Here is a 27,808-nt window from a genome sequence, read left to right as displayed (position 1 = left end):
ATCATTCTTTGAGGTACATTTTTTTAAATGTTCTGGCCATCTTGTCAGCCTTTCCTGGATGCTGCTTTTTGTACCAAACCATGATTACAATCACCTGTTGACATCACCTGTTTGGAATCACATCATTATTTAGTTTTTGCACCTCATTACTATCCCTAAATTGTCCCAACTTTTTTTGGAATGTGTTGCAGGCCTGAAATGCAGGAATGGATGTTTATTAACAAATGAAATGATGTTGAGCAGATAAAACATGAAATATCTCAGGTTCAGACTGTCTACAATCAAATAAAAGTCAAAGTTAATGTAAGGAACACTGTGTTTTTATTTTATTTGCATTTTCCATACTGTCCCAACTTTTTCTGATGTGGGGTTGTAATAAAAAGACACTTTTAAACAAATGTTGTGGACAAATGGCACCCTTCCCAGACAGACTTCACTCTTATGTAATTCTTTTAATTAGGATATTTAATTAGAATATTTACCAAGGGGAACTCGTGAGACACCCTGCCATCAGGAGGCAGTTTGGCTCCAAAGCCCAGTGCCGGGAACATCTTATCACTGTCATAGTCCTGGATGATCTCCCCAACAGCCTTCAGTGCCATGGCGTAGGCGTTCATCTGATACGGGTTCATATAGTGCAAAGATGTTGACTGAGATGGGTTTCCTTAGTGTTCACAAGCAGGAAAAAGGGAAATGAGAACAGAGCACAAATTGTAGCAGTGGAGCAATTCAAATGAGAAATCCAGCCAACATTTATAATGACAGCAATATGGCGAGAGTGATGTACGTTTCTGAGATAAGAGAACATTTCTTTTAAATTAGTCACTGTTAATTACCTCATGTTCTTAAGTTTTCATAGATTTATTAGACATAAGTGGGATTTTAATATATCCAATATCTCCAATATCACACCAAAACCACATTTATTAATAAAAAAAGGAATGAATGTGGAAACTGACGGCAATATCTGCAAGTACTGATTTAATCAAATGGAAAGAGGAAAGGAAGAAAATCCTTCTATGCAGAGAGCAAAGCCACTTGCTCTTTTGGACCCCGTCCATTATATCAAACTCACTATTCACCAATATTAAACTCACATTTTTTAGAGAACTTAAGCTAAACAGAACTTTGACTCAACTACTGTATCTGTAACTGATTTCTTTCATAGCATATCTGTTCATGAGGTACCTGCTTTTTTAATGCAACTAAATAGCTTTTGGGCAATTTATAAAGCAAATGCATTAAAAATCCATCAAAAATAAAGAAACAGCAGTAAAACGTTAGTCTGAAGAAAATAATACATTAACCCATTCCACACTGATTACAAAGGGACTTCAGTAACTTTGCCCATAACTTGCCCGTAACAAATGTTGATTAATTTTCAATTGATTACAAAATTCTTTCCTGACCAGTGGTGTCATGAATTAGGGTCTGTGTTTATGAAAAAGAAAGCATTTTGAACATTTTTGTAATTTGCAATTGCAAAAACAGAAAACTAATGTTGGATTTGGTCATAAATTGACATTTTATGGGCGGCACAGTCTCACAGCAAGAAGGTCCTGGGTTCGATCCCTAGGTGGGGCGGTCCGGGTCCTTTCTGTGCAGAGTTTGCATGTTCTCTAAAATAATTTTTTTAAATTGATCAACATTTGCAAAATATGGGCAAAGGTACAGAGGTCCCTTTTTACTTAGCGTTTTTGTTGTTAGTTATAATGTACATTATTATTATTATAATTTTTATTTTTTTTTGTTTTGTTGCATTTTTCCCAATCTAATCGTATCCAAGTACCCGATTGCCCCCTCTGACACGTGTGCAGTAGCCGACTGCATCTTTTCACCTGCACAAGGTGAGTTCATATGCGGATTAGCTTTGTGTATGGAGAGCCACACCCTGATCAACGCATTATTCCTTGACTCTGTGCAGACGCTATTATTCAGCCAGCAGGGGTCAAAATTGCATCAGTGATGACGCCCAGGTGGCACTGCGGGATATTCCGCTAGCACACCAGCACCGAGATTCCGAACTCCTCGGTTCGAAACCAGGTGTTGCCACCGGTCGGCTGGGCGCCATCTGACGGGCATAATTGGCAGTGCCTGCAGCAGATACTAATTGGCCACCGTATCTGCAGGGTGGGTGCCGGACTATGTGTGGGTGGGTGTGTCTTCATTACGCTGTGTAAGGACACTGATTAGCGGAAGAGATGCCTGTGCAGAATGCAGGGGCGAGGAGAGGAGGGCTGTGCATGTGTCGAAAGAGGCGTGTACAGCAACGTGCTCTCCTCGGATGCAATCAAGTATCCCTCAGCAGCGGAAGACAAATTAAGTGCGCTAAAATTAGGAGGAAAATAAGGAGAAAATGCATATATATATACGTATATATATATATATATATGCAGTCAGGTGTATTTATATATATAAATTGCATCAGTTATGAGGTCTCTATCCCGTTCCCACACTGTATGAACAACAAGCCAATCGTTGTTCATGTACCAGCCTAGCCGGATGGCAGAGCTTTGAACCGACGAGCTCTGGTGTGCTAGGGTGTTTTACCGCTGCGCCACCTGAGCGGCATTATTGTTATTTTTAAGAAATATGAAAATAATATAGTGTAAAATGCTTTTTTTATTTTGTAGAGTGAGCCAAACTCATCTTTTTAGGGTCTGTTCTGATGTACACTTCATAAGTAAAGCATATTGACAACTTTCTCTAGGATTGTGTTAGACTATTTGTTTATAACTATCAATTAAACTGAATAGCTTATTGACTTACAGTGTGACACTAACATAGCATTACACTATAGTTATTACAATTTTTACACCCGGCTAAAGGTCCCCAGTCAATTTAAGAGCCCTCCATATCCAAGAAGTCCACACAACCCTAAGATCACAAGACCAGCTTGATATAAAGCACACTTTAATTGAAGTGTAATGCAGAGGAAATACATTTTCTGCAAAGACATGTAATGTTTTACCATCTAGCACTCTGACAGATGGATTTGTTAGGTAAATAAATGTCGGTCTGAATTATTAGAGCCAACTGTAAAATTTAGTGGAAAAGCAATACTGGTCTGGATGTTTTTTACAGTTGTGGTAGATACATTATACAGTGACATGTTATAGATTTTAAGCCTTCAACTTATTGGAAAGGCTGGCTGGCCTGCATAAAGCCCTGACCTCAACCCCATTCAGCAATGTTGTGATGGATTGAAATGCCGGCTGCCTCAGCAGTGCTATTGTGGCGAAATACCTAGACCTGTTTTGTAATTTATTTTAATTATTTCATATTGCCAAGTCACTATTTCAGACTAAACCTAACTGGGTTACACAGATACCAAGCTCTCACCTGTGATGCCATCCTTATACCTGGCTCCAGAGTCCCAATGACTAAATGGTCTATCCATTCTTATTTGTCATTAAGAACTACACTGATCAGCCATTAAAACCACCTCCTTGTTTCTACACTCACTGTCCATTTTATCAGCTCCACTTACCATATAGAAGCACTTTGAAGTTCTACAACTACTGACTGTAGTCCATCTGTTTCTCTACATACCTTTTAAGCCTGCTTTCACCCTGTTCTTTAATGTGGACCACCACAGTGCAGGTATTATTTAGGTGGTGGATGATTCTCAGCACTGCAGTGACACTGACATGGTGGTGGTGTGTTAGTGTGTGTTGTGCTGGTATGAGTGGATCAGACACAGCAGTGCTGCTGGAGTTTTTAAATACTGTATCCACTCACTGTCCACTCTATTAGACACTCCTACCTAGTTTGTCCACCTTGTAGATGTAAAGTCAGAGACGATCGCTCATCTATTGCTGCTGTTTGAGTTGGTCATTTTCTAGACCTTCATCAATGGTCACAAGACGCTGCCCACGGGGCGCTGTTGGCTGGATATTTTTGGTTGGTGGACTATTCTCAGTCCAGCAGTGACAGTGAGGTGTTAAAAACTCCAGCAGTGCTGCTGTGTCTTATCCACTCATACCAGCACAACACACACTAACACACCACCACTATGTCAGTGTCACTGCAGTGCTGAGAATGATCCACCACCTAAATAATACCTGCTCTGTAGTGGTCCTGGGAGAGTCCTGACCATTGAAGAACAGCATGAAAGGGGGCTAACAAAGCATGCAGAGAATTAGATGGACTACAGTCAGTAATTGTAGAACAACAAAGTGCTTCTATATGGTAAATGGAGCTGATAAAATGGACAGTGTAAAAACAAAAAGGTGGTTTTAATGTTATGGCTGATCAGTGTATAAGATTTGTTATTTGATTTCCTCTTTTAGACCGGATCAGCTGGGGTGACACTACGAGGAGCATTAATCTCTTGGTGACAATGGCTTTAGCTTCACTGAAATACACAAAACCTTCACTGTAACAGAATTCTAGTCCTGGATGGGACAGTAAATCCAGTGAAAAAGCAAATACAAATAAAACAAAAACATTAAAAATGCTCACCATTAGAAGCTGTAAAATCGATGGCCACGGTGAAATGGATCTGAGTTCTAGAAAACAGAAAGGAACAAGTAATAGGTGAGAGAAGAATTAAATATATTCACATCCAATTTTACTGAAATTGAAAGTACTGAGGAAAATTAATATCATTAAACTCTTTCTCTCCAGTTTATCCCAAAGCATGAACCGGCAAAAATGACCTCATCATGGACACCATCTGTCTGAGCAAACCATCACAATCACCAGATCCCTGTGGACCTGCATTGTGTTTGTCCATTTACCTGCCATGCAATCTCTTTTCCCTCATCTTTGTTCCACCATCAAAGTACATCTAGCTCAAACCTACACTAAATCATCTAGGGGTAGCTTCAAATATTTTTCTACATTTACGTAACATTAAAATCTGTGTTTGTATGGTCCAGAACTGTTTTTTGCTCATTTTTATGGTTATATTATTATTAATTTTATTATTACAGTAGTTATTAGTCTTTAATATAGACTTCGATAGTTTGTTTGTTAGCTTAGCCATTAACCTTAACTAAAACATGGGAACACCATGTTAGCAACCACAAATTTCAAGGGAGTTTTTCCTTGCCACTGTCGCCTTTGGCTTGCTCAACAGGGGTTTTTGGTCTGTTGGACCTGGATTCTGTAAAGTTGCTTTAAGACAATGCTTATTGGCGTGGGTGGGTCTTCATACGCTGTGTAAGAACCATGATTGGCGGAAGAGACGCTGGTGCAGAATGCATTTTTCTTTGTAGTCACCATTATTCTTGCTGTTATGGCATCTTCTGATCACTGTTCTAAACTTGTTGGCTGGAAATAGATGGTAAAATGAGATGCAATGCTCTTGATTATACTCTGACTGCTACATAAGCATCTCCAACCTCACACTCTCCCCAATCCCAACCCCCACATCTCTGAGGCCTTCAAACTCTTTTATCTGTAGTCTCAACAGATTATAGTAGCATTTTACATTTACAGACACAGAAATCTGTGGTATAAATACTTAAATGCCTAAGTGCTTATTGTTTTATAATATTATCCCTGTATTTACTGATTTCAGAATTAATAATGAGGACAATTAAAGCAGAATTGTCTTTTCTCAGTTAAGGCTGATGTTCCTACATAGAAATACATTCCTACAGTAATTGTAGAATTGTTAATTACATTTTTCTTGTGTTTACTGTTTTTAGTAGGGATGCATCGATACCATTTTTTCCCAATCGAGTACGAGTACAAGTACATGTATTTTTGTACTCGCCGATACCGATACCTATTTAGAATGATGCAATCTGGAGCATTATGGAATAGTGTAGTTTTCAGTGTAAAATAGTGCAGTGTCCCGTGGGTGAAAAATTAATTGCTTTAGTTTTAGAAGTAAAAAACATCTCGTAATGTCACGCCCAAACCTTCACCCCCCCCCCCCCCCATCCCCACGCACCCGCGCCCCACAGGTTGAAAATCCCTGCGTTAACGCAGCAACGTGCACTAGGCACACGGTATCGGATGTTTAGTATCGGAGCCTCGTTTGCGAGTACGAGTACGAGTTAATGAGCGCGGTATCGGGAAAATACCCGATACTAGTATCGGTACTCATGCATCTCTAGTTTTTAGAATTAATAAAATATTAAGAGAACAGCATTTGAAGAATTTCACTCATTCCCTTTGTAAGCACAAGTGATTCCAAGCAGTAAGCCAAGAATATTAAGCCATAGGATGTCCAACATGCATGTGGTCTAATGTCTACATCAATTTTGTACAACTATAAATTACATTACAAGTATTTAAATTTTAATGTGTGGGAATGCTGAGGCATGAAAGCTGTTTCCTCTGTGTGTAGCGTGGTTGTGCAGAGGATAGGGTTCACCTCGAAAAGATCAGGTTTGACTCTAAGGGTCACTTGACTCCATAGCAGTCAGGTTTAGTGTTGTAGTCCACAGCCCACTCTGACACAACATGCATTTACCCACCCTTTTTCAAACTGTCTCACTTTTCCTCCATTTAACCACTAAGCCCCGCCCCTAATTAGCTGGACTGTACCATTCTGAGGCTGGTGGGGTTACACAGATACACTATATTGCCAAAAGTATTCACTCATCCATCCAAATCATTGAATTCAGGTGTTCCAATCACTTATATGGCCACAGGTGTATAAAACCAAGCACCTAGGCATGCAGACTGCTTCTACAAACATTTGTGAAAGAATGGGTCGCTCTGAGGAGCTCAGTGAATTCCAGCGTGGTACTGTGATAGGATGCCACCTGTGCAACAAGTCCAGTCGTGAAATTTCCTCGCTACTAAATATTCCACAGTCAACTGTCAGTGATATTATAACAAAGTGGAAGCAATTGCGAACGACAGCAACTCAGCCACGAAGTGGTCGGCCACGTAAAACAACAGAGCGGGGTCAGCAGATGCTGAGGCGCATAGTGCACAGAGGTCGCCAACTTTCTGCAGAGTCAATCGCTACAGACCTCCAAACTTCATGTGGCCTTCAGATTAGATCAAGAACAGTGCGTAGAGAGCTTTCCATGGGCGAGCAGCTGCATCCAAGCCTTACATCACCAAGCGCAATGCAAAGCGGAGAGTCCTGACCTCAACCCAATAGAACATTTTTGGGATGAATTAGAGCGGAGACTGCAAGCCAGGCCTTCTCGTCCAACATCAGTGTCTGACCTCACAAATGCGCTTCTGGAGGAATGGTCAAAAATTCCCATAAACACACTCCTAAACCATGTGGAAAGCCTTCCCAGAAGATTTGAAGCTGCTATAGCTGCAAAGGGTGGGCCGACATCATATTAAACCCTATGGATTAAGAATGGGATGTCAGTTTATATGCGTGTGAAGGCAGACGAGCAAATACTTTTGGCAATATAGTGTACATTGGTATTAAAAAAATAAACACAAACACAATACACATACAACTCACAATATAACATCTCCTCTACTGGTAGATATGTGTTGACATGGATATCCCACACTTAACCTCGCATTGTCTCTACTTTACAGATCCCTGGCTGCTACCCTCGACCTTTCTACTCTATGGCTGTGGGCTCTCTCGGCCAGTATAAGGGAAGCCCTGGACGGCGCCGGCTCTTCTCTTAAGGAGCTGTATAGTACACAACATAAGGTAAGTAGCTTAATTGTGCACCTTCACATACATACATCACCTAGGTTTTACCATTAATTAAATTACATATTCATCACCCCTTTATTGACCCAATGTGCCTTCAGAGTCTTGGGGATGAGGCAGGCTGTCTGACCTCATCACACAATGGGAATATACTGTAGGTGTCAAGCCACCAATGTTATTTAAAAAGAAGAAGAAATCTAGTTCCAAATGAGACTGCAAGGGGCAATTGATACCAACACCTGCAAAATCTGCCTCTTTGTTTTCCCTCCGGCAGGGCATTGGTGGAAAGCTGTATCCTAGTTGATTTCAGCTTTTTGTTCATCATTTATTCCATTCACAGTGAGCATCCCTGAGAGGCTCACAAACCTCTATCACCAGCCATTATAGATTTATGAGTAAGTCCGACCTTGTGAAATCCAACTGGTGATGGTTGTCCAGTGAGACTGTGCAGTTTAAATCAGCAAATGGAGTATCAAATGCAAAATGGCTCAAATGCAGTGTTAGTGTAAAACAGTTTACATAAAAATGCCAAGGTTTAGAAATGCCCATGTAAAAAGCACTTTTATTTCCTCTGGGTCTTAAATTTGGCCCAGGGTGTGACTTACAACTTGTTCCCAAACATGAATGTGTATTTTGCATTATTTAAGGCGGTTTTTATGTGGTATTTGTGGGAGCAAAGGCCTCTCTGAGGGAAGGGAAGGCGTAGTTAATCATTAGTTATTGCTGTAGTCAAGCTGAAGATGGCTCACAATGCCAACGAGAGACCTACAACAGAATGTAATAGCAGCCTAAAGTCACTGCAGTAAAAGTTAGAAAAAAAAAATACCATTCTGTCCTGTTTAAGTCATCGCAAATAGAGCTAAATTCCAAAAAAGGTAACACAGTGTAAGACAGTGGATTTACAGGGATTTATACTGACAAGGCATAACATTATGACGTGTGAACATATATTAGGTGAAGTGAATAACACTGATTATCTCTTCATCACGGAAAGCAAGAAAAATGGGCAAGCATAAGGATTTGAGCAAGTTTGACAAGGCCCAAATTGTGATGGCTAGACGACTGGGTCAGAGCATCTCCAAAACTGCAGCTCTTGTGGGGTGTTCCCGGTCTGCAGTGGTCAGTATCTATCAAAAGTGGTCCAAGAAAGGAACAGTGGTAATCCGGCAACAGGGTCATGGGCGGCAAAGGCTCATTGATGCACGTGGGGAGTGAAGGCTGGCCCGTGTGATCCGATCCAACAGATGAACTACTGTAGCTCAAATTGCTGAAGAAGTTAATGCTGGTTCTGATAGAAAGGTGTCAGAATACACAGTGCATCACAGTTTGTTGTGTATGGGGCTGCAAAAGGTGGACCAACACAATATTAGGAAAGTGGTCATCATGTTATGCCTGATCTGTGTATAAACAGCACAACGAAGAAGCATTTGTCATTAACAATATCTTTTTAATCTGTGTCTGAATCTACATCCTTATTATCAGATCATATTTCTGTCCATCAGTATCAAAGCCTGGTCCTGTACAAACTGCTTTAGTTGTGTGGACATTAAAACGAAGGCTGTTGAGTGAACATACATAGTCTGTATTGAATTTGGTACAGGTAACTGTTCCTTTATTAAAAACATCTGGACAGTTGTTGGGTTACTAGAGCTCAATTATAGAAACCCAGCATCTAGCATTTAAATTCATCATAATCTGAGTCCCAGGCATCTCTCTCCCCTGCTGCTTCTACCAGCTCCTGTGGTGGAATCCCCAGTCGTTCCCATGCCAGCTGGGAGATGTAATCCCTCCAGCAGGTCCTGGGTCGACCCCATGGCCTCCTCTCAGTCGGCCGTGCCTGGTATACCTCCAAAGGGAGGCATCCTTATCAGATGCCTGAACCACCTCAACTGGCTCCTCTCCACATGAAGGAGCAGTGGTTCTACTCCAAGTATTGCTGAGCTCCTCACCCGATCACAGAGAGAATGCCCAGCAACCTGCCAGAGGAATCTTATTTTGGCCGCTTGTATCCGCGGCCTCGTTCTTTCGGTCATTACCCAAAGCTCGTGACCATAGGTGAGGATAGGGACATAGATCGACCTGTAAATGAAGAGCTTGCTTTGTGGCTCAGCTCTCTTTTTACCACACTGGTCCGGTAAAGTGACCGCACTACTGCAGATGCCGCACCCAACCTACACAATTTCATGATCCCTCTTTGCATCACTCATGAACAAGACCCAGAGATATACTATATTGCCAAAAGTATTCGCTCGTCTGCCTTTACACACATATGAACTTAAGTGACATCCCATTTTTAATCCATAGGGTTTAATATGTTGTCGGCAGCTTCAACTCTTCTGAAAGGCTTTCCACAAGGTTTAGTAATTTTTGACCATTCTTCCAGAAGCGCATTTGTTGATGTTGGACGAGAAGACCTGGCTGGCAGTCGCCGCTCTAATTCATCCCTGTTCTATCGGGTTGAGGTCAGGCCAGTCAAGTTCTTCCACACCAAACTCGCTCATCCACGTCTTTATGGACCTTGCTTTGTGCACTGGTGTGCAGTCATGTTGGAACAGGAAGGGGCCATCCCCAAACTGTTCCCACAAAGTTGCTGAAGCATTAAGAGTTCCTTTCACTGGAACTAAGGGGCCGAGCCCAACTCCTGAAAAACAACCCCACACCATAATCCCCCCTCCACTAAACCTTACACTTGGCACAATGCAGTCAGACAAGTAGCATTCTCCTGGCAACTGCCAAACCCAGACTCTTCCATCGGATCGCCAGACAGAGAAGCATGATTTGTCACTCCAGAGAACATGTCTCTACTGCTCTAGAGTCCAGTGGCGGCGTGCTTTACACCACTGCATCCGGCGCTTTGCATTGCGCTTGGTGATGTAAGACTTGGATGCAGCTGCTCGGCCATGGAAACCCATTCCATGAAGCTCTCTACACACTGTTCTTGAGCTAATCTGAAGGCCACATGAAATTTGGAGGTCTGTAGCGATTGACTCAGAAAGTTAACTGCAGAAAGTTGGCGACCTCTGCGCAATATGCGCCTCAGCATCCGCTGACCCCGCTCTGTCATTTTACGTGGCCTACCATTTGGTGGCTGAGTTGCTGTCGTTCCCAATCGCTTCCACTTTGTTACAATACCACTGACAGTTGACCGTGGAATATTTAGTAGTGAGGAAATTTCATGACTGGACTTGTTGCACAGGTGGCATCCTATCACAGTACCACGCTGGAATTCACTGAGCTTCTGAGAGCGACCCATTCTTTCACAAATGTTTGTAGAAGCAGTCTGCATGCCTAGGTGCTTGGTTTTATACACCTGTGGCCATGGAAGTGATTGGAACACCTGAATTCAATGATTTGGATGGGTGAGTGAATACTTTTGGCAATATAGTGTATTTAACTCCTCCACTTGGGGTAGGTTCTCACCTCCTACTCATTTAAATTCAATTAATGTTTATTTTACATTTAGAACATTAAGCAGAGGTTATAATTTAAAGCAGTTAGAGAAGATCAGTTTATTAACCGTTAATTAAACTTTGGAGAAATGGCCCTCAACAACATTTGCAAAGTATACATGTGTTATCTGAATCTAAATGCCATGCTTTTAATTACCACCTTATGATAAAAAATTCATTAAACACCTTTCTTTTATTTCATTTCCACTGGTCAATGTAAAGATGCGGCTAGTGGTTTTGTATGCGTATGGAGGGGGATAAGTGCTTGCCTGCAGCCCTTCTTGGGCAGCAAAGACATTATGTGTCAGGCATAATTAACATCAAGTTGCCAGAGTGCACAAGGACAAACAGCTTGGCAGGAAACCCCCCACACTGGTGTTCCTGTAACAATGAATTAAAAAGCCCCGACAATTATTAATAGTCATCTGTCATCATGTGGATAGCTGTCTGATTAGAGGAAATGACAGGATGCCTTCAAAGCATTGGTGACTGCTAGTGAAATGTGGTGTGGGATCAGTTTTATAACCTGCAACCTTTCGGAAAGTAGTAGGTCCAGTACTTGATTTGCATGGCAGCCGATATAGGAATGGGTGCACCCTATGGTGCAGGCACTTTTTTTCCAGATGGTGTTCCCATCTTACAGTATAATAAGACATATACACTGATCAACGATAACATTAAAACCATGTCCTTGTTTCTACACTCACTGTCCATTTTATCAGCTCCACTTACCATATAGAAGCACTTTGTAGTTCTACAATTACTGACTGTAGTCCATCTGTTTCTCTGCATACTTTTTTAGCCTGCTTTCACCCTGTTCTTTAATGATCAGGACCCCCAAAGGACCACCACAGAGCAGGTATTATTTGGGTGGTGGATCATTCTCAGTACTGCAGTGACAATGACATGGTGGTGGTGTGTTAGTGTGTGTTGTGCTGGTATGAGTGGATCAGACACAGCAGCACTGATGGAGTTTTTAAACACCTCACTGTCCCTGCTGAACTGAGAATAATCCACCAACCAAAAATATCCAGCCACTGATGAAGATCTAAAAGATGACCAACTCAAACAGCAGCAATAGATGGTCGATCGTCTCTGACTTTACATCTACAAGGTGGACCAACTAGGTAGGAGTGTCTAATAGAGTGGGCAGTGAGTGGACATGATATTTAAAAACTCCAGCAGCGATGCTGTGTCTGATCCACTCATACCAGCACAACACACACTAACACACTACCCCCATGTCAGTGTCACTGCAGTGCTGAGAATGATCCACCACCTAAATAATACCTGCTCTGTGGTGGTCCTGGGAGAGTCCTGACCATTGAGGAACAGCATAAAAGTGGGCAAACAAAGCATGCAGAGAAACAGATGGACTACAGTCAGTAATTGTAGAACTACAAAGTGCTTCTATGTGGTAAGTGAAGCTGATGAAATGGACAGTGAGTGTAGAAACAAGGAGGTGGTTTTAATGTTATGGCTGATCGATGTATATACTTAGATAGTTAGAAGTCAGCTCAGCCTAACCAGATCTATTCCAGACATGAAGGCATCTGGAGGCAAATGTTGGTTATATTTTGTATTCTCCTTTATATTAATACAGTGTTACAAGCCGGCGTTGTGTTATCCATTACCTTTAATATCACCCTAAAGTGCACAACAGTATATTTATATAACTTGACCTTGTTCTGATATTTGATTCCCTTTTACTGCAAACAGCTTACATTGTAAGTATTATGTAACCTGGGTTTGTCTATAGAATAGATGCGCTTGAAATAATAATGTAAAATAATAATGCCTAACAGTTTTTGGCTATTTGAGAACACACAGAAATGTCACTATGGATCAGAAAGTTTGACTTCACCTTTTATAAAAGGTGGTTAAAATCCACTCTAAAATAAAATTCAAGATTTTCCACAACAAATGTCAACAAATATCAAAAAGAAGGGCGATTGTGAAGAAACCCTCTAGCAGTTGATCAAAACAACTTTAAACACTCTGCATGAGCTCCATCAGTCCACCATGGATCGTTTCAGACTGAAAGGTCAGCCATATTCTTCACAATCGAACCTCGCTCACTCCTTCTGGCTTTCACACATTTTTTACAATGTTCGCTTCCACCCCTTCCACCCGAGTGATTGACACAGTGAAAGCAGAATTCTGTCATTAGACAAAGCAGAACTCAGAAGCAGCTCGAGGCATCAGTCAGAAACTAGGACAGTTGCTTATCAATAGGAAAGCACATGCAGCAGTGAGATAGTAAAACCATTAGTCTCATAATAGCTGTTATCTACAATACCAATATAGTAGATTAGGCCACAGCTATCACCAACGAGTACACATTCATTTAGATAAGGTTGGTTTAGATACAAAACATGTGTAATTCATTTGTTTGTTTGCTTGTCTTATTTTATTGTTATGGTATTGTTTTTGTTATTATTATTGTTTGTTTGCTTGTCTTGGCTTATCTTATTGTTTAATATGATTCTTGTACTTACTGACTGGCTAATTATTTAAAGTATGTTATCATGGTAACATGAAATACTGATCTACTTTTAGTTATTATTACTCAACATGAAGATCTGGCATAATTAGTACTTTTACTACGGTTACATAACCTTTTAAACTATAAAATCATTACTTAATCTTTTGGGGAATTAAAACACCATTTTATTTATTATTATGTTCTTAGTGTGTAAGAAATGTAGATATAAAACCTTACTGAGCTTCATTGTGTTATGTTACAGTTTGTAATGCACCTTTTATTTTTATTTAAAACAGGTCTATACTGCAGACAAGCTAGTCTAGCAGCCTAACTGGGATTTAAAGTGGAAAGTCATGCAGTGTGAACTTGGCATTAGAATGTTTTGTTGTATAAGCATGTTGGAGATTAAATTGTTTAATTGTGGTTGTAGGTAGTTAAATACACTTCATTCAGTCTAATAGGATTGTTGAACTAGAGACCATTACAGGTTAACAAAAATGTAAGTATGCAAATTGTGTTATTTGTATTCTTAATTACAGATACAGATATTGCGTATTACTACTGATACAGTTCGACACTACATACTCCAAAAATCATCAATTTGCCAGGAGTCAAAATACATACAGTAAGGAACACCAGAAAAATAAAAACATGAAAATAGTCAAACAGACTATAGTCAAACACCTAAACGTAACAAAAGAAAATGTGTGAGTCTCACCATGGAAGCCACAATAGAATGCGGAGGAGGCAAGAGAAGCCAAAACTACAAAATTGCCTTTAATGCCACCAAATGACATTGTAGAAATGTAACGGGATAATGACAGGCAGGTGAGGGTGGGCAGGAGAATGATACCAAAAAAAACCCATCAATCTCAGATTCTAGACAAAATAACATAGTGTTTTCCTGCCAACAAGAAGATCTGCCTTAAATTAGAGTAATTTAGTAATTAAATATGTTTGGTCTTTTTTCCAAACTATGCATTATTACCCAGTGACTAGCTAAATAATTTTTCAAAAGCACAAATGAAGTACTGAATCTAACCGGGGTCAACATTTTGAGACATCTGATGAGTTTGAGGACCATGAAAGTTGTGTTTATTAAGGATAATTTAAAAGGTCTGTGGTAGGGATCAACATATAGACAGAGCAGACAGAGTGTGATCTATAATTGGTCAACCAACAATCACTGGTTAAAAACCAGTCAAATGGCCAAAAATAGAAGGAAGTGCACTAGAAACAAGAAATAACTAGTGACAGCTTAGGACAGAACAGTAAGAAATAACTAAGATACATAGGTAAATACAGTACATAGAAACTCCAGATAAAACAAGAGAGAGAAACCAATTGTAATGGGATGAGTGTAGAACAGTTGGAACTAAACAACAGGGGGGATGATTGCAATCACAGCAGTTGTAAAACCCTAAACTTCTAAAATGCATTAAATGTGACATTTTAATGCAAATGACCTTTCACAAATATCAGCACATGCAGACTGGAAGGAAGGTAAAGGTGGTGGGTAAAGGCACAGCATGCAGTTTTACCAAATAACATCAATGTCAGATTGATTCATTCATTAATTTGTCAAATATTTAAACCCCTACTTTATACACATTGCCATGGTGCCACCAATTACATGAAAACCAATCCACCCCCCAACCCCCCACGTGCAGGCCCATGCTGCCATCCTGCCAAGTGTCCCAAGAGATCCAGGTTGCATTTCTTAATGCAGTGGTGGACTGTGCCTCCCAAACTCATTTGACTATATTTATCCAACCCTACATGGACTGACATTTCTCCAGATCTTTTCACAATTTTATGTACAGTAGGCAATGAAAGACCTAAATTACTTACCTAGGATATGTGGGGGGAAAATCATTGTACTGTATGTGTGTATATGTAAATTCTTCTTCTAACTGGGGCACGAGTGTGCAGATACTTTGTGATAGCACTGACAGCTTTCTTAAAGCGATGAAGCACTTCTTCTACATTCCTACCTAATTGGTGCCCAGTGTTTCACACCACACTGACATGGTATATGCAGGTGTGTGGTTTATACTCACCCTGCCTTGATGTAGTCAAGGAAAGTGTGTTCTGCCTCGACAGAAAAGGAAAGCAATGTCACCTAGAGAAATGAGAAAAACAAATCCTTAGCAGCAGAGTTGATATCAAATGTCCACATCTTTATAAAAATTACATCTAGGAGAAAACGCACACACACACATACTCCACACTCCACCTCCAACTGTCAGAGCTGTGCATTCCTGCTCATTAGTATTGTCAGCACTTGAAAGGAAGAGCCCATATCACTGTGCTACTTTGGAGCTGATAGAATATTCATAAGTGTAATTATACAGTCATTTTCCCCACTGCCTTACTGTTGCAATTCTTATCAATGCAGGGATTCTAACTGATTATTAATCACCGCAAAGCAACCAAAGCACAGTATTTATTACACAGTAAAACACTATATCATTTCCTTAAACACATATATTAAAGCTAAGAATGGCTTGGAAAGACTATAATCAGTTACAGTGAGGGCTTTTTGTATGTCATAGTTGCTTTGCTCCTAATTTTAGACCTAGACCTAGCCAATATTAATTTTAGTGTGGTGAGATTAATACCCGATTCCTGATTCCTCTTTAACTGCATGAGCAATTCCTCTTTAAGTGCCTGGATGATGTAAATCTCTACCAGCTATATTTTTTACTGTACCAATACTGTTTGAAGATTTGTTATGGCAATTTTTTAAGATAAATGTGTATAAAGGAACATTAAAGGAAGGAAGATAAGGAGGTTTTTCTTGAAACATTATGAAACAATCTTTCAAAGTCACAGCTTTATTACATTATTTGTTTGCTCCTGAAGGTAATTTCTTCTTTTTCAAGCAAAAAATTGATTGCAAAGCTTGTGAATCAAATAGTCGAAAGTTTTGATATCTCTAGAAGAGAACAGATCTCATATGACGATCTACAACAGCTCAAATGAAATACACAGATCAGCCATAACATTAAAACCACCTCCTTGTTTCTACACTCTTTGTCCATTTTATCAGCTCCACTTACCATATAGAAGCACTTTGTAGTTCTACCTATTAATGACTGTAGTCCATCTGTTTCTCTGCATGCTTTGTTAGCCCCCTTTCATGCTGTTCTTCAATGGTCAGGACCCCCACAGGACCACCACAGAGCAGGTATTATTTAGGTGGTGGATCATTCTCAGCACTGCAGTGACACTGACATGGTGGTGGTGTGTTAGTGTGTGTTGTGCTGGTATGAGTGGATCAGACACAGCAATGCTGATGGAGTTTTTAACACCTCACTGTCACAGAATAGTCCACCAACCAAAAATATCCAGCCAACAGCGCCCCGTGGGCAGCATCCTGTGACCACTGATGAAGGTCTAGAAGATGACCAACTCAAACAGCAGCAATAGATGAGCGATCGTCTCTGACTTTACATCTACAATGTGGACCAACTAGGTAGGAGTGTCTAATAGAGAGGACAGTGAGTGGACACATTATTTTAAAACTCCAGCAGCACTGCTGTGTCTGATCCACTCATACCAGCAAAACACACACTAACACACCACCACTATGTCAGTGTCACTGCAGTGCTGAGAATGATCCACCACCCAAATGATACCTGTGCTGTAGTGGTCCTGGTAGAGTCCTGACTATTGAAGAACAGCATGAAAGGGGGCTAACAAAGCATGCAGAACTACATTTAGAACTACAAAGTGCTTCTATATGGTAAGTGGAGCTGAAAAAATGGACAGTGAGTGTAGAAACAAGGAGGTGGTTTTAATGTTATGGTTGCTCGGTGTACATTACATAAAACTACATAATATAAAACCCACTATGATAGTGTAATTGCATATTAGTATGTATCTATGCACCATTTACTTGTTTCCTTTTTAATGTATTTTTTATTAATAAATGTATCTGCAACTGTATACTTTAACATTTAACCATTTGAAACCCAGTGCCTTAAGCAAACACAGTTATTGGGTGGGGCAGGGACAGTTTACATGTTTAGCCTTTTTTGATAAACTATAGGCCTAGACATCGAAGCACAAAAAGCACTGCACATTCTTATCTTATTACCTCTAGCTTGGATTTCCTCAAATTCAACACAAATCAGTAACTCTGATAGAAAATATCCAGCTACTGTCAGAACTTACTGTTCCAGAGTTGATGTATCTTCTCTTCTTTGTTTTCTTTTTGGGATTCACAACCTGAAAACCCACAATTGGTTGTAAGAGATGTGTACTACAGACATGGTAAACAGAAAAATATTGTATTAGATATCATGCACTACAAAATAACGTACAAAATGCAAATGTCATGAATCTCTAGAGAAAGATAATCTGTGACAACATGGAACTGTTGAGTTGCTTTGACCGCTGGATATTTGGGTTCCAATCTGAACCCTGCTGTGACTGTCATGCTCTATTTCACCCACTTTCACGCCCACTTTCATGTCAACTCATACGGATAATGCTATAGTACACCTACTTATTGTCTCATATGAGCTCTCTATCGTTCCCATCATAATTACCTGTCTAAAAAGTGCAAACATCTAAAGAAATCTGTCATTTATTTTAATTGATGTAGATAATATAGTAGGTTACACACTGATAGTCCTATCCATCAGAATGCTCTTTCCTTTTTGTCGGTTTACCTTTGTGTTATAAGAGAACCTAATTTTAAAAGCTTCAGTGGCTTGTGAGAGTTTCTGAGCTCTCTATGCTCATTACTCTTTACACAACTGCTTATGCAGTATTTATAAGCTTCAATTTTCATCATACTACCATTAAAAAGTAAGGATGATTACCATATATTTTAATCTTAATTATAAGATTAAGGTAAAAGTTAATCAGGCTAAAAGGTCATGCATATTCATCAGTGGTTTCCAGCCTTGCCCTGCATGGACTGTAAACTTCTCTAGATTTTCTAAATCTTTTTACAATATCATGTACAGTTAGGGCTGGGCAGTATATCGCAAATATCCATATATTCAGTATTACTTTTTACACAATGTTGAAAATGAGCATATTCAATATATCAAGTATGTCTAAGATACACAGGTTACCATTTGAGAACATTTAAAAAAGAGCACAAAAGCCCTGTGCAGAACGCTTTCTTTGGCGCATGAGCGGGTGGGCGCGTGAATGCACACACATGCAAACTGAATCACTGAATAAAGAGTCAGAAACGACTCTTTTCAAACGAATTATTCATTGGAATCGAATCAGGGAGCTGTGCTCTTATCTATGGTTATCTAAGATTAATTCGTTATGCTCACTCTGTTTCATTATGGTGTCATGCGTAAACAACTCCATGAATCAGTTCATTTGGTTCAGAGATTCATTCATGGTTCAGACATTGAAAAACAGCTGTATAAACCAACCAGAGCTTCAGAATTCAGATTTTGGGCAGAATTTAAATCTCTCTCCTCATTGGTTGTAGTATAAGTGATAGCTTAGTGAACGAATTACCAGTTTCAGCTTTTATACCGCGAAAGCTGAGAGAAGTTTATTTGAAGTAAAACGGACAGTATAAATGTGACTGTGAGATTCTGCTGGTTTGTTTAATTGTCAATATCAATATAAATACAGCCTTGTAATAATACAAAATATAAACACTGTAATTAGTCAGAATGTATGGCCACTTCTCAAAAGCATATTGAGATATGAGTTTTTTAGCCATATTGCCCAGCCCTATGTACAGTAGATGGTACTTGTTATTATATATACCTATTATTTGCCATTTTGCATTGAAAATTATTTGGACTGACTGACAATTTCTTCTTTTATACCCTTTATTTATATCTTAATAGCCTTACTTTACCTGCTTATTGTGAAATGTTTCAAAACAGTGTAAATTAAATATTCTATAAACTCTACACTCTTATTTTGCTTGTCTCAGCTTTTTAAGGGGGTTGCAGGCATCAACTTATGTGTGTGTTTAAAGTTAGAAAATACAATCAAGTTGGTATTAAAAGTGATTTCTTTGTACTTTTGGAGTGCAACGGCATATTTTAATGTCCATAATTTTTGGAATAACATTCTACAACAATAGCTTCATGGTCAGGTGTCTACAGTACATATTTTGGCCATATAGTGTATAATGGAAAATATCTACTCATGATCACTAAATAACTGAAATTAAAAGATAATTGAAATTACTGTTATTAAATGCTGTTAAGTCAGTTTTAGTTCTGGCTACCATTTATCCTATTTATTCGGGCGGCACGGTGGCTAAGTGGGTAGCACTGTCGCCTCACAGCAAGAAGGTCCTGGGTTCGTTCCCCAGGTGGGGAGGTCCGGGTCCTTTCTGTGTGGAGTTTGCATGTTCTCCCCATGTCCACGTGGGTTTCCTCCGAGTGCTCCGTTTCATCCCACAGTCCAAAGACATGCACGTGAGGTAAATTGGAGATACTAAATTGTCCAGGACTGTGTTCGATATAACCTTGTGAACTGATAAACCTTGTGTAATGAGTAACTATCGTTCCTGTCATGAATGTAACCAAAGTGTAAAACATGACGTTAAAATCCTAATAAACAAACAAACAAAATCCTATTTATTCAGAAGATGATACAACCAAACCTAAGTTTTTAATCCATTCATTTCTATACAGTCTCTATGTTAAGCTTGCCCTTGTAAAGGTTAACTAATACAAATGCTTGTGTCATGATACTCATACAGATGAGCGAGTTCAATCAATCCCTCAATCCCCCTAACACATTTACACACCTCATAATCTCCATTTTCATTCCTTCAGCCATTTAGACATGGCATGACCCTTCATAACTACTGTACTGATGTTGACACACTCTGTAACAAGTCAGTCCAATAGAGCTGTCAGGGTGAGAGCAGGTAATAACACAAAGTAATGCCTATGCACATTAAGCTGAGAAAAACCTGCTTTCCCAGAGGACTACAGCAATTTTCCCATCATTCCTGGAGGACTATAGCGATGTTCAATAATTCTGTCAGATCAATGACTGAGGCTCTCGTGCTCTGACCTACATTTCTAAACTATTCAAATTATGCAAAAGCTCAGGGGCAAAAGTGAGCTGGCCATCCATCAAACACAGTGGATAAGCCAACTGAGCATGGGGATCACCCGTGGAAAAAATAACTGCATAAAATTAATCCATAATTAGCCACGATTCCCTAGGACCCTGATTAATCAACACTTTGTACATTTTTTTTGTGAAAATGGAACTCATATGAACAAGTATACATAATAGAGCTTAAATACACCAATCAGCCATAACATTAACATACATTGTCCATTTTATCAGCTTTACTTACCATATAGAAGCTCTTTGTAGTTCTACAATAACTGACTGTAGTCCATCTGTTTCTCTACATGCTTTGTTGGCCCCCTTTCATGCTGTTCTTCAATGGTCAGGACTCTCCCAGGACCACTACAGAGCAGGTATTATTTGGGTGGTGGATCATTCTCAGCGCTGCAGTGACACTGACATGGTGGTGTTAGTGTGTGTTGTGCTGGTATGAGTGGATAAGACACAGCAATGCTGATGGAGTTTTAAAACACCTCACTGTCACTGCTGGACTGAGATTAGTCCACCAACCAAAAATATCCAGCCAACAGCGCCCTGTGGGCAGCATCCTGTGACCACTGATGAAGGTCCAGAACGTGACCAACTCAAACAGCAGCAATAAATGAGCAATCGTCTCTGACTTTACATCTACAAGGTGGACCAACTAGGTAGGAGTGTCTAATAAAGTGGACATTGAGTGGACACGATATTTAAAAACTCCAGCAGCACTGCTGTATCTGATCCACTCATACCAGCACAACACACACTAACACACCACCACCATGTCAGTGTCACTGCAGTGCTGGGAATCATCCACCACCTAAATAACACCTACTTTGTCCTGTGGGGGTCCTGGCCATTGAAGAACAGGGTGAAAGCAGGCTAAAAAGGTATGCAGAGTAACAGATGGACTACAGTCAGTAATTGTAGAACTACAAAGTGCTTCTATATGGTAAGTGGAGTTGATAAAATGGACAGTGAGTGTAGAAACAAGGAGGTGGTTTTAATGTTATGGCTGATCGGTGTAAGTTTACTATTAAGTGGTATTTATTAAATTTTTTATTAACTCTTATTTGGGAACTAGTTGGATAGAATACTAATTGCTGGCGCTCAGGCAGTGCAGCGGTAAAACACGCTAGCACACAAGAGCTAACATTCAGCTAACATAAACCTGTTGGTTTGAAACTCAGCTCGGCCATCCGGCTGGGCTGGGCGCCTACACAAACAATGATTGGCTGTTGTTCTAGGGGGGGGTGCTGGAGGGGACCTCATAACAGATGCAATTACGACCTCTGCTGGCTGATTGATGGCGCCTGCACCTCGAGGAGTAATGCGTTGATCAGGGTGTGGCTCTCGGTACACAATGCTAATCCGCATATGAACTCTCCTCATGCAGGTGAAAAGATGCAGTCGGATATTGCACACATGTCAGAGGGGGCGTGTGTCAGTGTCACTCTCCTCAACCAGGTGGAGATTAACATCAGTAGAGAGGAAGCATAATGTAATCGGGTAACTGGATATGACTAGACTGGGATACTAAAAGAATACTAACTGCTGCTGTGACAACACTTTTGTGAAATTTTCCTGACCCAGTGTGGCTATTTTTTATTACTGTAGCTTGGTGTCTAAAGGCTTAAAGGTCATGAACATTCAACAGTGGTTCAGTAATAAATGTACACCAAACCTTCCCCACCCCTTCACTACACTTGCTTTTATGTAAAACTCTACTCACTGCCTAAAGCGTGTGAATAAATGTAATGATTCTGTTTTGCATCTGTCTGGAATTAATTGGATTAAATTAATTTAGATTACTTTCTGCCAGCTTCTTCGCAAATACAGATTGAGTTCAATCTCAAGCAAGCGTATGAAGTGATTAACCTCACCCTGTTGTGCTTGCAAACTATTAATATATAATGCCCCCAAACTTCAGTATTTCTGTACAATACATTTCCAGTCTGTAAAGCCAGTAAAAGTACATAAAAGTTTGAGCAACATCTTGTTTTATCTTGTTAGAAGAATAAACAGTTACATTACTGACCTCATAAACGTTAAACTGACTTTGGCCTCTTGATAGGTCCCGGTAGCTAGTGGTAAATTCTCCAATGAAGTCGTGACTGAAAGGTAAATGAGGAGAATAAAGTTTACTTCAAAAATCTAAATATAAAAGCATATTTTTAGACTCACATTTACATGTATAGTGACAAGTAAACATAGACAAAGTCATTGTATGTGTTAATATGTGTAAGAAATCTACCTGCCATCTCTGTCCCAGTCATATACTTCCACCTTAATAGACCTGTAAAATACAAACCACAGGTACACAGGTAATAGAAAGCAATAAAATACACTGATCAGCGATAACATTAAAACCCCCTCCTTGTTTCTGCACCCACTGTCCATTTTATCAGCCACACTTACCATATAGAAGCACTTTGTAGTTTTACAATTACTGACTGTTGTCCATCTGTTTCGCTACATGCTTTTATAGCCTGCTTTCACTCTGTTCTTCAATGGTAAGGACCCCCACAGGACCACCACAGAGCAGGTATTTAGGTGGTGGATCATTCTCAGCACAGCAGTGACAATGACATGGTGGTGGTGTGTTAGTGTGTGTTGTGCTGGTATGAGTGGATCAGACACAGCAGCACTGCTGGAGTTTTTAAACACCGTGTCCACTCACTGTCCACTCTATTAGACACTCCTACCTAGTTGGTCCACCTTGTAGATGTGAAATCAGAGACGATCGCTTATATATTGCTGCTGTTTGAGTTGGTCATCTTCTAGACCTTCATCAGTGGTCACAGGACGCTGCCCACGGGGCGCTGTTGGCTGGATATATTTTTGGTTGGTGATCAATTCTCAGTCCAGCAGTGACAGTGAGGTGTTTAAAAATTCCAGCAGCGCTGCTGTCTGATCCACTCATACCAGCAAAACACACACTAACACACCACCACCATGTCAGTGTCACTGCAGTGCTGAGAATGATCCACCACCCAAATAATACCTACTCTGTAGTGGTCCTGGGAGAGTCCTGACCATTGAACAACAGCATGAAAGTGGGCTAACAAAGCATGCAAAGAAACAGATGGACTACAGTCAGTAATTGTAGAACTACAAAGTGCTCCAATATGGTAAAGGGAGCTGATGAAATGGACAATGTGTGTAGAAACAAGGAGGTGGTTTTAATGTTATGGCTGATCGGTGTACATTTGCTTAGTATCAAGCACTGTACAAAACCATACTAAACAACAATAAAATAATAATTCACATGTTAGCATGAGTTGCACATCTGATTTTTCCCCGAAACCAACTGACACGTCCCACTGGGAAGCACAACCATAATTACACAGCAGTGAGCGTTAGTCGCTTTGCTGAGCACGCTACAGTGCAAGTGTCATTCCTCTACCAGAAAACATAGTTTAATTACATTCCAGTATTTATTATTTATTACATTATTAACATTTCACTGAACACAAATTTTTCCAATTATGTTGAGACAGTTTTGATTTGTAACCTTGTTAGAAAGCGAAGGTTACAGCTGAACATGAATGTTAAGCATCAAACCAACCACGTATAGCTTGATTTGTAAATCTTACATGTTTATTCGCTCATGTTGATGAATTGCAGAACAGCAGTAGAAACAGTCATCAGGAAGTATTCTCATTCAATTGTAGTCTTAAGTTTACATAACCTAGTACAATACATATACACCGATCAGCCATAACATTAAAACCACCTCCTTGTTTCTACACTCACTGTCCACTTTATCAGCTCCACTTACCATATATAGAAGCACTTTGTAGTTCTACAATTACTGACTGTAGTCCATCTGTGTCTCTGCATGCTTTGTTAGCCTACTTTCATGCTGTTCTTCAATGGTCAGGACTCCCACAGGACCACCACAGAGCAGGTGTTATTTAGGTGGTGGATCATTCTCAGCACTGCAGTGACACTGACATGGTGTTGGTGTGTTAGTGTGTGTTGTGCTGGTATGAGTGGATCAGACACAGCAGCGCTGCTGGAGTTTTTATCACCTCATTGTCACTGCTGGACTGAGAATAGTCCACCAACCAAAAACATCCAGCCAACAGCACCCCGTGGGCAGCGTCCTGTGACCACTGATGAAGGTCTAGAAGATGACCAACTCAAACAGCAGCAATAGATGAGCGATCGTCTCTGACTTTACATCTACAAGGTGGACCAACTAGGTAGGAGTGTCTAATAGAGTGGACAGCGAGTTGACACGGTATTTAAAAACTCCAGCAGCACTGCTGTGTCTGATCCACTCATACTAGCACAACACACACTGACACAATGTCAGTGCAGTGCTGAGAATGATCCACCACCCAATTAATACCTGCTCTGTGGTGGTCCTGACCATTGAAGAACAGGGTAAAAGCAGGTTCAAAAAGTATGTAGAGAAACAGATGGACTACAGTCAGTAATTGTAGAACTTCAAAGTGCTTCCATATGGTAAGTGGAGCTGAGGCGAGTACATATGTGGATCAGTTTTGTGTACGGAGAGCCACACCCTGATCAGCATTATTCCTCGACTCTGCGCAGGCGCCATTAATCAGCCAGCAGAGCTCATAGCTGCATCAGACCTACTACAGCCAATCGTTGTTCATGTCCGGATGGCCGAGCCGAGATTTGAAACGATGTGTTTGAAATCTCAGCTCTGGTGTGCTAGCATGTTTTCCTGCTGTGCCACCTGAGCGGCTCATAATAAACTGTTTTAAATAATAATAATAATAATAATAAACACTTTTAGATTATGAAAAGTTTAACATTTGTCCCAGAATTTTGTGGAACAGTAGTTTTCAGCTGTTTTTTTATACTCAGACATGTATATGGAAGAGCATCTGTAAAACCCACACCTTGATTTTTTATTGATTGATTTGATTAATTGATTGGAACTCCTGGCTTTTAGAGAAATCATAGCTCAGAGATTCACACTTTTTCCAGTATGGGCAGCGATCGGTGAACCTGTGTGTTCAATAACTGTGTTATTAGTTTTTGCAGAACTCATTTCTCTGTGATTATCATTTAGATGAAGATCAGACTGTGAGTAATGCAGAAATAGCACAAGATCTAAAAGCAAGACTGGTGACTGCAGTGCACTCAACTGCAGTGAGAATTACCAAAGGATGTGAGAAGTCGTGAGATGTTAGCACAAATCAGAACTGTGGAAATTGTGTGTGGTTTGTTTATTCTTTCTGGTGACACCTGACACCTGAGAGTAGGAGAAACATTAGATGTTTTACAGGGCTTGAGGCAAACAGTTGAGGCTGTGTTAGCAAGGTCCCCACAGTTTCATTAAACAATGTTTCCATTTTTCTGCCTGATGGTACACAACACAGCAGAGAAAACCAGTGATATTTAGTGTGTTCAGATAGGGGTTAAACTTGTATGCAGCATATGTAGCTACATTAAATATTCACAAAACCTGGGATTTAACTTTACATTTACTTTGACTTTTATTTGATTGCAGACAGGATGAACCTGAGATATTTCATGTTTTATTTGCTCAACTTCATTTAATTTATTAATAAACATCCATTCCTGCATTTCAGGCCTGCAACACATTCCAAAAAAAGTTTGGACAGTAAAGCATTTACCACTTTGTAATGTTGGCATTGCTTAAAAGACGTTTTGGCACCGAGGAGACCAAGCGATTTAGTGTTTCAGCTTTTATTTTGTCCCATTCTTCCTGCAAACACATCTTAAGATGTGCAACAGTACGGGGTCGTCGTTGTCGCATTTTTCATTTCAAAATTCTCCACACATTCTCTGTTGGGGACAGGTCAGGACTGCAGGCAGGCCAGTCCAGTACCCGTACCCTCTTCTTTCACAGCCATGCCTTTGTAATGTGTGCAGCATGTGGTTTTGCATTGTCTTGTTGAAAAATGCATGGACGTTCCTGGAAAAGACGACGTCTTGAAGGCAGCACATGTTGCTCTAGGATCTCAATGTACTTTTCTGCATTAATGCTGCATCACAGAAGTGTAAATGACCTTTTCCAAGGGCACTGACACACCCCCATACCATGACAGACCCTGGCTTTTGGACTTGTTGCTGATAACACTCTGGATGGTCCTTTTTGTTTTTGGCACACGGCGTCCATTTTTTCCAATACACATTTCCACTGTGTGATGGTCCATCCTAGATGCCTCAGAGCACAGAGATGTCGACGCTGCTTCTGGACATTGTTAACATAAGGTTTCATTTTGCACAGTAAAGTTTTAAGTGGCATTTGTGCATGTAACTCTGTATTGTAGTGCTAGATAAAGGTTTGCCAAAGTAATCCCTCATCCATGTGGTTATATCAGCTGTTGTTGAGTGGCGGTTCTTGATGCAGTGCCGTCTGAGGGATCGAAGATCACAGGCGTTCAGCTTAAGCTTGTGCACTGAAATTCCTCCAGATTCCTTGAATGGTTTAATGATATTATGCACTGTAGAGAGAGAAATATGAACCTTTCTTTGAGGTTCATTGTTTTTAAACATTTTAATCATTTTCTCACACATTTGTTGACAAACTGGAGATCCTCTGATCATCTTTGTTCATCAAAGACTCAGCCTTTCCTGGATGCTGCTTTTGTAACAAACCATGATTACAATCACCTGTTGACATAAACTGTTTCGAATCACATCATTATTTAGTTTCTTTAAATTGCCCACGTCCAAACTTTTTTTGGAATGTGTTGCAGGCCTGAAATGCAGGAATGGATGTTTATTAATAAATGAAATGAAGTGGGCCAGACAAAACATGAAATATCTCAGGTTCAAACTGTCTGCAATCTGGAACACTGCAATTGTATTTAATTTGCCTTTACTATACTGTCCCGGCGGTACAGTGGCTTAGTGGGTAGGTCCTGGGTTCGATCCCCAGGTGGGGCGGTCCGGGTCCTTTCTGTGTGGAGTTTGCATGTTCTCCCCGTGTCTGCGTGGGTTTCCTCCGGGTGCTCCGGTTTCCTCCCACAGTCCAAAGACATGCAGTCGGCTGAATTGGAGACACTAAATTGTCCAAGACTGTGTTTGACATTAAACTTGTGAATTGATGAACCTTGTGTAATGAGTGACTATCGTTCCTGTCATGAATGTAACCAAAGTGTAAAACATGATGTTAAAATCCTTATAAACAAAAAAACAATTCCATACTGTCTCAACTTTTTCTGATTTGGGGTTGTAGAAATTTGCAGTCAGCAT

General features: G+C 40.2%; 1 protein-coding gene across 2 annotated transcripts in view; it reads right to left on the bottom strand.

Moving 5' to 3' along the window:
- The window catches only part of cpne5a (copine Va), a 183,063-nt gene that overhangs the window by 37,740 nt on the left and 117,515 nt on the right, over positions 1-27,808 (bottom strand). For both annotated transcript variants that reach the window (XM_062998353.1, XM_062998354.1), the window contains 6 exons: positions 22,857-22,898; positions 22,641-22,716; positions 17,711-17,764; positions 15,592-15,653; positions 4,465-4,511; positions 483-664 (listed from right to left, as the gene is read on the bottom strand). In XM_062998353.1, coding sequence (XP_062854423.1) covers positions 483-664; positions 4,465-4,511; positions 15,592-15,653; positions 17,711-17,764; positions 22,641-22,716; positions 22,857-22,898 — 463 coding nt within the window. The remainder of the gene's footprint in view (positions 1-482; positions 665-4,464; positions 4,512-15,591; positions 15,654-17,710; positions 17,765-22,640; positions 22,717-22,856; positions 22,899-27,808) is intronic.

Source organism: Trichomycterus rosablanca, chromosome 7 (assembly GCF_030014385.1).
Source record: "Trichomycterus rosablanca isolate fTriRos1 chromosome 7, fTriRos1.hap1, whole genome shotgun sequence".
In the NCBI taxonomy this organism is placed as follows: Eukaryota; Metazoa; Chordata; class Actinopteri; order Siluriformes; family Trichomycteridae; genus Trichomycterus; species Trichomycterus rosablanca.
The sequence above is the reverse complement of the archived record's forward strand: the minus strand, read 5'-3'. Positions and strand labels throughout refer to the sequence as shown.